Here is a 14,510-nt window from a genome sequence, read left to right as displayed (position 1 = left end):
ATCCTGACAATACCTCTCATACTCCTTGAAAAAAATCATATACATCCCTACTGCTATGCTCATTGAACCTTTCACACCGAGGTACCTCTCTCATAAACACAGTCTTACACACATCACGTTCATTCTCACTGCTATCATCACTGTCTACTCCCTTGTTACCTTCTTCCTCATTCGAATATAATGAATCCACTTCCACACTTAAATTCCTATCCTTAACCATTCCCTTCTTACCCTTTTTCTTACTTATCACTTTCACCCATTCACGATCGTCCTTGCTATTAACCTAATATTTTTTCTTCTCTTTCTTCACATCACTTTTACCTTTCCTTTCATCTTTCCTCTCACCTTTCTGTTCATCCTTACTATGCCTAATTCCCTTATCTTCAATATCACCATCACTATTACTACTATCACTATCACTTCCTTTCCCATTATCACCTACCTTAACCTTCTCTTCCACTACCAACCCATTACCCGAAGCTGAGGACACTCCTCCGACTGCACCTTCACCCATTATAGTTTTCATCATCCCCATGACTTGCCCCATCACATCTTCCATTTGTTTCTCCATTCGTTCTTCATTCTCTCGCATCCTCATCTCAACATCCTCTTCCACTCTCTTTACAGTTCCCTGAATTTCCCTCAGTTTCCTATGCATCTCCTCATTCTCACACCTTAACCACTTATTCTCTTGCAACAATTTCTCCTCACGCTCCTTACTTAGCCGCAATTCCTCCTCCAAAGCCTTGTATTTACCTTCCATTTTTCTTCAACCTTAATTCTAAATTCGTATCCTATCAGTCCTTCGTCAAAGAGTCCAGTTATCAGTCCCGCCTCAGCAGTCCCTGTTCGGGCGCCAAAATAATGTGGCGGGATGTTGCAAGGACAACCCCCACACCCTGAATCACACTTACTGACAATGGTCTCCACAAAACAAACTTTCCCCTTACGTAATCTACAACCAGACTCTTAGACAAAAAGGACGAAATAAACAAAACATAACATAACCTTAAAACTATATATTTCTTACTAACTATAATAAATCCAACCAAAACCATCCACATTCAAAATACTTAACACTAATCATAAACAACAGTAAATATAACAACGTAACACCATTCAAATAAACGCAAAAAAAAAAAAACCTAACAAACTTAAATTACACCGCACACCAACACCAAAAATAAATATATATATATATATATATATATGAACACCAACACAAAGCCGACCGTCTTTTACGGCAACTACCACAATCACAGCTTTTTAAATAACAGATTAAACTGTGTGTTAATTTGCCACAACTGCCTCGCTGAATTGGGTGGTGGTCATCATCCTCGTCATCATTATTATCATCATTATCATCATCAACAATCCAAATACTAAGGCCAGGTCATCATCGGTTCAGCAATCCAAAAGCGCAGTCAACACAATCAAGTACAGGCCAGGTCATCAACAATCGTAGTCCAAAAGAGCAGTCCAAACAAAATCCTTATTTACAGGCATGGTCAGCAACAATAAATCAACTCTCAAAAAACAATCTCTCATAAGGAGTAAGTTCATCCAAGGAGGAATCACGGCTTTGAAAATCAAAAACACTTCCACACTGGTAAAATATATAATAATAATAATCCAGTATTCAAACGAACTGTCTCAAACTGCAGTCAAAATCAAAATAAGCATTCACCCAAGACATTCACCACTGTCGTAACCTAACTAAAAACATAAACAAACAAACAATCTCATTTGTACCAACAGTCTTTTTCACCACAAACGATCGTTAACCTAACTACTTTCGCTCGCTAACACAATATCTCTCTCTCTCTCTCTCTCTCTCTCTCTCTCTCTCTCTCTCTCTCTCTCTCTCTCTCTCTCTCTCTCTCTCTCTCTCTCTCAGGATTTGGCAAAACCAAAAATAAAATAAAACAAAAAATAAATCCTCCACAATATGTTCTTATTACCTGCACTTCATAATGTTTTATAACCAATTCTTGTCATTATTTTCATCGTTTTTTATGCTGTCCTCAAATGAGGACAGTGGGTTAATGACGTTCTACTGTCATCCTTTTGGAGAAGGTATAAATTGTAATGTAACATATGGCATGATGTAAAGAATAATTCTGAAGGAGATAATAAGGAAATATATAAGTAAAACCGAATAGTTCAAGAATGTTGAACAGATCATGTAGGTCCTGTAGTGCGTAAGGTTTCCCTGTCCTATGGACCGGGAAAACAGCCTTTAAAGTAAAGTAAAAGTAAACCATACAATGTACAATTGGAGTGGTTAATGAACCTGTTTCTTGCCAAAGTTTTATTTTGGAAGTTAGCAATTTCGATCGGCTATTGTTTGCTAATGAGACCTTTAATTGTGCAAATTCTTGATGAGTGAAAAGATTACAGGACTTTAAAATAGTATAGTTTTCTAAATCAAAATACCACTAACATGATCATATAACAACAAATTTGGAGACAGAAAACAAAAACAAGAAAAGCTAAATCTAATTGTGAAAGCTAAATTACTAATAAGCATTTATATCCATCTTGCTCTTGATTAGGGGGTAAAATAAAAAAAAATAAAAACAAGTAAAAGCTGGGCCAGTGAAACCGAAATCATTAACACAAAAGAATGAAGCTTGATTTAATTAGGCCCCAAAGAAGCCTTACGGTTTTGTCGTCTCTTGCGTCAGTGGAGGCGCACCTGTGGTTCAAAATAACACGAGATGCTTGGCGATGCATTTCTGTCCTCTAGTAGGTTCCCTTACATAGCATCGTTTTCTTCTTCATCTGTTTGCTGCGTTTGCTTCTTTACCCTCTCCCCTACCACATGTTTTTTATCTTGCATGGCTAATGTTTTGTTTAATCATTTTACCTTAACCAACCGCCCTCTCTCTCTCTCTCTCTCTCTCTCTCTCTCTCTCTCTCTCTCTCTCTCTCTCTCTCTCTTCACGTACAAACATCCGCATATAATTACGTATGCTGCAGAGACAAAGACGTGGGATAATGTCTGCATATAAAATAGCTACTGTTGGAGAATGAAAATTGAAGGAAGTGAGGAATTACAGAGTTGCTAGACGTATTTTCTTAACGCATGTCGAAGGTATAATAAATATACATTAACACACAAACATACATATATATATATATATATATATATATATATATATATATATATATATATATATATATATATATATATATATATATATATATATGTGTGTGTGTGTGTGTGTGTGTGTGTATGTATATGTTGAATTTATACATGAGTCAGTTGTTAGATACTCCATGTGGCCAATACCTTCACCGTCGTTAACCACTTCCTGTATCTATGACTTCTTGTCAGGTGAAACAAGATTTTGACGGACAGGTTGTCTGCCATACAGCCAAGAAAGTAACACGTGAATAAATTTAAGAAATACTCAATAAAAACTTCTAAAGTAAAAACAACAGAAGAGGCAGATATTTGCTGATATTGATGTAGCAACTTCAGACGAGTTTGTTGTCAGAATCAACATTATACGGAGACAGGGGAGATTAAACAATATGTGATTATCGTAATAAAAATCAAGTTATAAAGAACAAAAAATATAGATCAGAAAATTATATACAAGGAAAAAATAGGATATTGTTGTTAAGAAATGGAATGGTGTTACCGTTAACAGAAATGAAGGGACCTAGATAGAAACGTGGAATAAGTTTGCGCGAGTAGGAAGAAGTAAGCCCGTAAATAGCAAGGTTGGGTAGCAGGGCACTATGCCAGGCCGTTGCTATGAGTCTCGGGAATGTCTAGAGCCAAGGGCGTAGCCAGGAATGTTCGTAAGGGACACAAATAGGAGAGGACTGATCTGAATGAGACTTGATACACATGTGAGAATAGTGATGCAAATATATTCTCACGAGAATCACGAAGAATGTTGCTATGTATCTCAGGTTGCTGAATTTACTCTTATTTACTAAGAAAATTGGTTGATGAAATACAATTAATTAAGCTCACGTCTACACAGAAACACTTACACTTAAACACATATACAGATAGACTTATATATATATATATATATATATATATATATATATATATATATATATATATATATATATATATATATATATATATATGTACTGGGATGTTCAAGGATGGACCATAAGTTGTAGCAGTTTTTATTGCCAACGATAAGTTTCAACCTGAAATACATATTCCATGTAATAAAAAATAATACAATCCAACCAGCTATACAAATTTTGAATTTCCCTAATTTTCCCGATTTAATCATCAAAAAAAATAATATTTGTCCTTAATGCAACCCTCATAGTAATTTACATGAACAATCCATATTGATATGTATAATTTTAACAATAACTATTTTTATAGCAATGTAAATAAATAGCACTTTAAACTACGGTACTGTAGCCACTAAAACACCCGGCATCAAATTAAATGTACTCATACCATTAAACATTACTGTATATATACATAGAATGCAATTGCCAATAAGGGCAATTCCAAATGAAATATCATATAACATCCATAATACACTGTATTGCACTAACTTCAATGGCCTCACTATCACAGGCCTTGAACCCCAGTAGGAGATTGCCAAACACAAATATCCCATCACCTGCCGGCCTTACATGTCACCGACTTCATTCCTGTGTCTACATCCACAAAAATAACACTTGCCACCACCAGTCGACACGATAGGCAGTACCAAAGTGGTTAGCAAATTTTTCGGTAGTTCGCCTGCTAACCGTGCGACATTTAGATATGGATAAGACAAAAGATATTCCAGATGCGCAATAAGTTACAATTCGCTCCAACCCACATCAACATTTAAATAAATATATCCTTATAGTATAATAAATTTTATCATGTTAATGATACACTCCCCCACCATTAGTGGCAAATTACCGATACCCTATCCAAAATGGTCAACTACGTATGAATACAGTGTTCTTCTATTGGTAATAACACCACCAACCTGTGTACTGATCTACACATAATCTTATCCACTCCACCATCATATCCCTTCCCATGCTTTATAATCTTATACCTTAAATCAACATCACGGACAACGCCATCTTGTCCTGGATCAGCTTTAATCACCTGTGCTAGTTTCCATGCCCCCCTTACAACATTACTATCTTGCACAAGTACCACATCTCCAACTCTTACATTCCTCCTTGTTGTATGCCATTTCTGCCTGATTAACAATGAAGGAAAATAGTCTCGGTGCCACTTTTTCCAGAAGGATTCTATTATACTTTGTATAAACTTTAATCTCCTTTTGTGATCCCCACTAATATCGTACATCCCACTTGGACAAAAGCAAGTGGACCGACCAAGCAACAGATCATTGGGACAGAGGTATCCCCCCAACTCTAAACTAAATCCAGGTTTTGTACCAATTGGTCTTTCATTCATCAGATTAGCAATACTAAACAAAGCAGTTTGTAACTCTCCAAAATTCAATACAGAATCTCCCACACTAATACAAAGACACCTTTTGACAGATTTGATCAGGGCTTCACTTGCCCCATTATACCAAGGTGCGTCACTAGGAATATTAAAGATCCAAGTTACCCCTTCCTTTTCTCCAATGTTTTCTATTTTCTTGCTTGCTGATATCAACTGAGTTCCCTTATCTGAATATATAATTTTAGGAGCTCCTCTAATAGCAATAAACCTTTGAAATGTGGTCAGAAAATCATCAGTACTGTATCCTTCAGCCAAATCTAAGTGAACAGCTCTAGTAACTAAACAGTTAAATATAACACCAAAGGCTTTACCATGAGTTTTCCTTTTAACCATGTCTCTTATTGTTAAGGGTCCAAACAAATCTATAGCTGTGTAATAGAAAGGTGGAGCAGGTTTCATTCTTTCTATCCTCATTTGACCCATGCATTGGTCTTCTAACTTCTTTGTTAACTTCCTACATGTCACACATTGATTTTTTATTGCCTTTATTATTTTTCTGGCCCCTGGAATCCAGAATTTTCTTTGTAACTTTGCCAGAGTAGTCTCTATGCCTGCATGGTCAACCCCATGTACATATGATATATACAATCTAGTAACTGGATGATTTGCTGGTAGCAACATATAGTCTTCTCTATTCCAATTTTCCTTTAGCCACTTAGAAATTCTTTGTCCTACTACTATGACTCCATTCTTGATTGAAGGTCCTAATCTTCTGAACCTAACTTTCCAATCAGTCATGTCCCTTTGCATCTCTCTAACCCACATTAGTTCTGCTTTAGTAATGCCTTGAACTGTTGGTTCCCTCAGCATACCCTTAAAGGATCTGCATTTGAAAACATTCATTACCCTGCATGTAACTCTTAGTAGTTTGTAATAATCACTAAATCTATTAACATCAACCATGTGTATAACATGGTTCTGACTTACTTTAGCAACAGCCATGACAACACCTACTCTATCAGTTAGTTCAATTTCACAATCTTGTTTGATAGGCCATTTTGAAATTGGTAAGGTTAGGAATTTTGGTCCATTTTGCCAGGCAGAATTTTCACCAATTTTTTCTGGACTACACGGTTTAGAGGTCATATCAGCAACATTTTGAATTGAATCAACCCACCACCATTCCCTTGAATCAGTTTTTATTTGTATCTCTGCAATGCGTACAGCAACAAATGTGTTGAATCCATGGGACTCCTTTTGAATTTGTGATCTTACAATTGTCGAGTCAACTATGTGATAAACCGACTCAAACTCCCATGAAAACTCCTTTACTATGAGTTCTCTCATCCTAGCAGCTATGAGAGCACCACATAATTCCAGACGAGGAATAGACATTTGTTTCACTGGTGCAATCTTATTTTTTGCCATTATCAGACTTGATTCAAACTTACTATCACTGATTTGCCACCTCACATATGCACAAGCCCCATATGCTTGCGTGCTACCATCAGAAAATATTACTAGGTTCGGCTTACCAAAAGCATTAGATGGCTTTAAGGGTCTTCTAAAAGTTAATGACTCCAGTCCATACAATTCTTTGAAAAACGCTTTCCATTCGTTCATCATGGAATCATCAAGTGGATCATCCCACTTGATTCCACCACCATTTGAGTTTCCTTTGGAAATCATGGATCTCATCAAGATCTTAGCTTTGAGTAATACTGGTATAACCAACCCTAATGGATCATACAACGATGCAATTTGACTCAATGTCTTTCTGCGTGTTAATATTTCTGGAAATTTATAATCAAATTCACTTATCTCTAAATTTGGACCACTCCTAACCTTTCTTATTCTTGGTGTAAAGTTGAGTCTTACAGCAAAGGAAAAATAGTCATCTACAGGATTCCATTTTAAACCTAAGATTTTCTCACTATCAGATTCTATTATTCTTATATTGCAGTTTTCATAATGCCCGCTGACTATCCAGTGCTTTATTCTGAAACTTCCCTGCGACAATACCCTTTCAGTATCCTGTATCAATTTGATTGCATTCTCAATGGTATCAGTAGAATACAGTATATCATCTACATATGTATTATTAAGAATCATATCTTGCACATCCTGGGATTCCTTACCGAATTTTTCTACTGTATGTCTCAAAGCTACCATAGCTATAGTACCACTGGGCCTATCTCCAAATGTTACTGTGGTAAGAACATACTGATCAGGTGGCCTACTCTCATCCAAGTCCCTCCATACAAATCTATGTGTATGTTCATCTAGTGTGCTGAGTTTTACAGTATGGTACATCTTTGCTATGTCACCCACTATGGCTATATTATCTTGCCTAAATCTACACAACACTCCCAGCAAACTGTTCAAAATATCAGGCCCCTTAGCCCAAAAATCATTTAACCTCTGTCCCATATAAGATGCTGAAGAATTGAAGACAATGCGCACTGGGGTTGAACTAGATTCTGGCTTCAACACCTCATGGTGATGAATATAGTGAATTGGGCCGGTGTACTCTTGAATCTCCTTATTAGTTAATTTCCTAGCTACTCCCCTTCTAACCATATCTTCAATCTCTTTCTGATATTTCATTGCATACTCATTCCCAAGTTTCCTTAATCTATTCTCTGTTGTTCTTAACCTGGCATTTGCTACCTTTATGTTATTTTTCAATTGATTTGGATCTCTTATCCAAGGATACCTTACAAACCAGCATTTCTGTTTCTCATCATACGTTAATCCTTCCTCAATCAATTTCATTTCCTTTTCTTCTTTCAAACTTACATAATTGAGTCCAGGACAACCTCTGCACATACATTTGATACATTGTGGATTACACCTTGTTCCCATTTCTTCTATGGCAAAAAATTTACCTAACTGATCCTTTAGATTTTCTGTTGGCTCAATATTGATTTCATTCAAATTTACTGAACTTGAAAGTTTATGAATTCTCACAAACACATGATTACTAGTATTAACTTGATTAGTAATTTTATCGTGTCTACCACGTATGCTGAACCCAAACTGATTTTCTAGCAACTGGAGACCCTTATTTGTTTCAACAACCCTTGGCAATATTTCACAATAATCAGCACCAATAAGCATATCAATTTCCCCATGTGGGCGATTCACCTCTAAGTTTGATATTCCCTCAAAAAGTTCAGATACCCTGGATAAGTCTACTTTCTTGATTTTGGCTGTTATTTCATTAATTCCAACAGCATTCACATTCCAAACCTTACCAGATTTATCAATTAGTGGTACACAATATTCGTTGCTTGAGTGATATTCAACCGCATTGCCCACCTTGATCATGGATAAATTTATATGCTTTCCACTTAAACCCAATTTCTTAGCCATCCTATTTGTTATAAATGAAATATCCGCTCCTGGATCCCACAATACACTAACAGGCCTGTTCTTACTATTCACCATACTGATATTCAATAACACTGCAAATCCCTCTTCTGATACCGCTTTGTGAATACTATTTTCTACTCTATCGGAATGTAACAGTGGATGATGATTACGATTGCATGGCCCTTTACCTTCAATGATGACATCACACAATGTACCAACATTGCAGCTACGAGCAGTATGATATCCCCTTAGACACCTAAAACATATTCCATTACCCTTTATAATCTCAAATCTTTCTTTGCTACCACAGCCATTAAATTTATAACATTCTGTTATATCATGACCAATTGAATTGTGTAACAGGCATCCTATCCCCTTACTCTCTGCCTTAGGTTTAATACCTTTAACCATTTCTGTCAAGTTAACAATACAAGATTCAAATTCCTTATTTTTTATACTTTGTTCTTCCCCAATTTGTTTCACCAATTTTATCAATTCCGATTCATTCTCAACTGTGCTGTCAACATGATGGACTGTTGCCTTATTATCACTACCGCTACTCCTAACATTGGAATTCATATATTCCAAAATTTTTCTCTCCTTCTGTAAGAACTTCAACAACTCTGGAAACAGATTGCTAGTTACTGATACCTCATCTGCTTTAATTACCCATTCTCTCTTTTGAAGTGAAGGTAAAACCTTTTCTATATGGCTGACAACGTTTGCACTATTAAGTTCATTAGAGAGATTTACCTTTTTTAAATCAAGCCAACATTGCTCAACCTGATCGACCATTTTAACAAATCCTTTGGTATCATTATCGTAAATTTTCTTTAGAGATCTAAGCTCACCAACCACTAAGTCTACAATCTTTCTGGGATTCCCAAATTTATCATCCAAACGTTGAATCATTTCATCATAATTACCCTCTGAGCCCTTCACTGCTTGAAGTGCTTCTTCACCTAGACACATTTTGAGAGCATATGGATCAGTGCCATATATACTCTTAACTAAATTCTCATAATCTTCCTTAAAAGTTGGATAGTTTCTTAAATTACCTTCGAACATTGGTGGTTCAAATTTCTTTACTTTAACCTTCGATTTATCTGTTGCCTTTACACCCTGGACACCTTTGAATATTTTTGCACTTACTTCACATTTTAATCTTTCACTATCTAGAATATATTGTTGGGCTTCTTCTTCTAAATTACTATCGGCTAGCTTATCCTCGTTTTCACATATAAAATGTATCAATTCATCATTTTGATACTCTAAGCATTTAAAGGCTTCAACCATTTCCTCATAGTTCTTCGTTAACACTAATAAATCATCACCTCGATTGATTCCTTCATTGCAAATAGTTACCTTCCTGGTGAACTTCCCTTTGCTGATTGCCCTCTTCCTCTTCAGGGCGATGAGTTCCTCTTGCACACCCATGGCGGTTGAAGTTGAAATGTACTGGGATGTTCAAGGATGGACCATAAGTTGTAGCAGTTTTTATTGCCAACGATAAGTTTCAACCTGAAATACATATTCCATGTAATAAAAAATAATACAATCCAACCAGCTATACAAATTTTGAATTTCCCTAATTTTCCCGATTTAATCATCAAAAAAAATAATATTTGTCCTTAATGCAACCCTCATAGTAATTTACATGAACAATCCATATTGATATGTATAATTTTAACAATAACTATTTTTATAGCAATGTAAATAAATAGCACTTTAAACTACGGTACTGTAGCCACTAAAACACCCGGCATCAAATTAAATGTACTCATACCATTAAACATTACTGTATATATACATAGAATGCAATTGCCAATAAGGGCAATTCCAAATGAAATATCATATAACATCCATAATACACTGTATTGCACTCACTTCAATGGCCTCACTATCACAGGCCTTGAACCCCAGTAGGAGATTGCCAAACACAAATATCCCATCACCTGCCGGCCTTACATGTCACCGACTTCATTCCTGTGTCTACATCCACAAAAATAACACTTGCCACCACCAGTCGACACGATAGGCAGTACCAAAGTGGTTAGCAAATTTTTCGGTAGTTCGCCTGCTAACCGTGCGACATTTAGATATGGATAAGACAAAAGATATTCCAGATGCGCAATAAGTTACAATTCGCTCCAACCCACATCAACATTTAAATAAATATATCCTTATAGTATAATAAATTTTATCATGTTAATGATACAATATATATATATATATATATATATATATATATATATATATATATATATATATATATATATATATATATATATATATATATATATATATATATAATTTACATAATGATAATAATTTTGATAATTATAATAACTTCATTAATTTCAATAATTATAATTTTAATAATTATAATTCTAATAATAGTTTTACTAATTTTGATAATAATTTTAACGAGAATAATAATTTTAATAAGAATAATAACTGTGTTAATTATAAGGATAATAATTTTAATGATTTTTAACCATTTTTGCACGCAGTAGGTTTATCCATAGATTGTAACAGTAAATGTCATGAACAATAGACTAGTTGCCAACCTTTTCTTTGCTAATGGTAGTTTCAAGCAAAATGTAAATGTCTTTTATCTTATATCAATTAATTATACAAATTTGAATATTAAGATTAATAGTCGTTTTATAAGTCATTTTTTTTTATTCTTTTGACCAGTCAAACTACTTGATAATAGCATTTCGGAATCTGATCATCTAAAGATTTTTCTTTATTGCAGTATATAATAGCATGCTTACGAATTGCTGTGTTTGCATGTAATGTGCAAACAGTTCAGCCCACACGGGATTTCTGTAAGTTTACAGACTTCCTGTCAGTTCTAAGCTTATTATTTAGAAATCAGGTAATGCATGGATATGCGGTGAAAACCAGGATGCTAAATGGAACCGATATGTTGTGTGCATCATCGCTTTTTTTTTTCTTTCTTTCTTTCTTTTAATGTGTGCATCCTGGCGACAAGCGCGCGTAATTCTTCAAAAAGGAATTGACTTGCTTTAACACAATATAAACGATGGAGGAAAATTCTTCGACGTGACATAAAGGTCGTTAGAACACATTTGTTTAGTTCCCGGTCCTTTACTGCATAAGCCACTCACTCACAAGTTTTAATGATTTTAAGTAGTCCCAAAAAAATCAGACAACAGCATTGATAGTTAAAAGATTTTCTTGATAAAGTGTTAGCTCGTTTGTGTGTTCATTTCAAGTAGCAAAGAAAAATGGGTATTTTTAATTCCTCCTTGCTTAAACATACACATGGTCATTTGCATTTGTTTGTGTGTACAAAAAGTATATTTATAAACATCCAGAACTAGAAATAAAGAGAAACAAACACAAGATAAATCTACTATAATCAATTTCTGAACAAGTTACTTATTTCTTAATGACTAAAATTCCTACCACAATTATAAAACTCTAAAGAAGAATCACAACTATCTCATTAAAGCGCAAATAACATTATTTGAAATATACGTTGTACTTTTCATTATTTTTTGTCATACTGAAACAACTAATTCATGATAGTTTAAAAAATAAATATTGCAATTAATCATCGTGACTTAGGGAGGTGCGTACCATGGTTCTTATTCCCATCACTCCCCACACCCTACTACCACTCTAGACATTAAACTCCCCCAAGGGTCCCGAGGGAGGATGACTAAAATAAGTAGAAGAGAACCTGGGACCACCAGTTGACCATGCGTTAAAAAATCCCTCTCGATCCATTGTTGAGTTCTAGAAGGTTTAGGAAGTTAGTTTAAAGTATATAGGTGGTGTTACCGAAATATATAACAGTTCGCAATGACAACATCTAATGTGTTTCTTGAAAAGGCATTCGATTTGTAGAAAACTTGGAGACAAGGGAGAGTCGACAGCAGAATCCTCTAAAAAGTTCGTGGAAAACAATATGTCAATGGCGGTACTGCAACGTTGACTGTGAGGAAACTATCAAACAAGTAGAAAGTGTGTGTTTTGCATTTTCTCTCTCTCTCTCTCTCTCTCTCTCTCTCTCTCTCTCTCTCTCTCTCCTCTCTCTCTCTCTCTCTCTCTCTCCACAGTATACAGTACATGATAAGAATATGAACACAAGAAGTAAATAAAGGATAACAAGGACATTCCCCCCTCTTTATTTTAATACATTCTTGAACCTATTACTTAAAAAAGAACATGGACATTGGGCTTCATAGAAGCCTCAATTAACAAGCAAAACTGGGGGAGAAAACTAAGGCTGATTAGATATATGAACGTATATGTAGCCTACAGTACATAGGAAAGACAGCTTTTTTTCAGCTGGAGAAATATACGGCATGCTCTGAGTTCGTAGTTTAAGAAGAATTGAAATGTGGAGATGTAGAAGCAAGGCCTTCTGTAGAAGTGGTAAATAGGTTAGCGTAGGTGGAGAAAAATGAAAAATGTTCGGTCATGTTCTTTATATAATAAAGAACAAGCGTGACTATATATATATATATATATATATATATATATATATATATATATATATATATATATATATATATATATATATATATATATATATATAATCATCTCCCTATATGTCTATCGACGCAAGGGGCCTCGGTTAGATTTTGCCAGCCGTCCCTATCTTGAGCTTTTAAATCAAATACTTCTCTATTCATCATTTCCTAATTCACACCTTATAGTTCTCAGCCATGTAAGCATGGGTCTTCTAACTCGTCTTCTGCATTGTGGAGCCCAGTTGAAAGTTTGGTGAACTAATCTCTCTTGGGGAGTGAAAACAGCATGCTCAAACATCTCCATCTACATCTCACCATGATCTCATCCACATTTGGCACTCAAGTAATCTTTATTATAGTTTCATTTCTAGTCCTGTCCTGCCATTTAACTCCCAATATTCTTCTGAGAGCTTTGTTCTCAAATCTAGAAAATCTGTTGGATGATGTTTCATTGTCATACCACAACTCGTGTCCAAACAGTAACACTGATCTCCTTAACTTAGAAATCAAATTGCCCAAAATTATATATAAAATTAGTCTATATATATATATATATATATATATATATATATATATATATATATATATATATATATATATATATATATATATATATATATATATATATTATGGATTGACGTAATTTTTAATTGATTTTTATCAGCCTCGTTTCTACATTTATTTGTTTTATGTAAAATTAGTGTAAAAATTCCTATTCATTAGGCAGTATTTATAAATGTAAAGTTTTTTTCTGTTGAAATGCTGGTTTATCCTCTTCCCCGCTCATTTTAATTTATAATTGTCTAGTTTAACGCTTTGTTTTTTTTTTTTTCTATGTTTTCCGAGTCCTTGGATGGAAAGACACCGGTGTTTACTAGTGAGGAACTCGTTCGCTAGATACTCCTTACAGTTGTAGTGTGCCTGTGGAGCCGCTACCTTATTTGGAGCTGTGGGTGTTGATTTCTCCAGCTCCAAAGAGCGTTGAGCGCATTTAGGTATTTGGTGTTTTTGTTTGATTATTTAAATTATTTAACTGTCTCTAGTAGAGAGAGTGTGTTGTTTCCCGTCGGGGAATGTTGTTGTAGCTACCCATTTGGGTGTAATTATTATTTGACTCTCTCTAGTTGAGGGTGTGTTGTTTCTCGTTGGGGAATTTTGTTATTAATGGATAAGTGTTATTTGTTGATTATTAATTGGTTAAAATGTTCAAGTAG

The 14,510-nt window shown here is 34.9% G+C and overlaps 1 protein-coding gene and 1 long non-coding RNA gene across 2 annotated transcripts; both read right to left on the bottom strand.

Annotated features, from left to right (window-relative positions):
- Positions 1–4,927: 4,927 nt before the first annotated feature.
- Positions 4,928–10,081, bottom strand: LOC137649384 (uncharacterized). Its single transcript, XM_068382366.1, has one exon. It carries the CDS (start codon positions 10,079–10,081, stop codon positions 4,928–4,930), a length of 5,154 nt encoding a protein of 1,717 aa, XP_068238467.1.
- Positions 10,082–10,158: 77 nt separating this feature from the next.
- LOC137649728 (uncharacterized) lies at positions 10,159–10,992 on the bottom strand. The gene is made up of 2 exons (XR_011045841.1): positions 10,673–10,992; positions 10,159–10,306 (listed from the first exon to the last, which is right to left on the bottom strand). It is a non-coding gene; the product is annotated as an uncharacterized lncRNA (long non-coding RNA).
- Positions 10,993–14,510: the final 3,518 nt, after the last annotated feature.

Source organism: Palaemon carinicauda, chromosome 11 (assembly GCF_036898095.1).
Source record: "Palaemon carinicauda isolate YSFRI2023 chromosome 11, ASM3689809v2, whole genome shotgun sequence".
NCBI lineage: Eukaryota > Metazoa > Arthropoda > Malacostraca > Decapoda > Palaemonidae > Palaemon > Palaemon carinicauda.
This window is presented reverse-complemented; position numbering and strand designations above follow the sequence as displayed.

Coding starts and splice junctions, on each gene's coding strand:
- LOC137649384 (XM_068382366.1), bottom strand. CDS start 10,081: ATGGTTGAAGCCTTTAAATGCTTAGAGTATCAAAATGATGAATTGATA.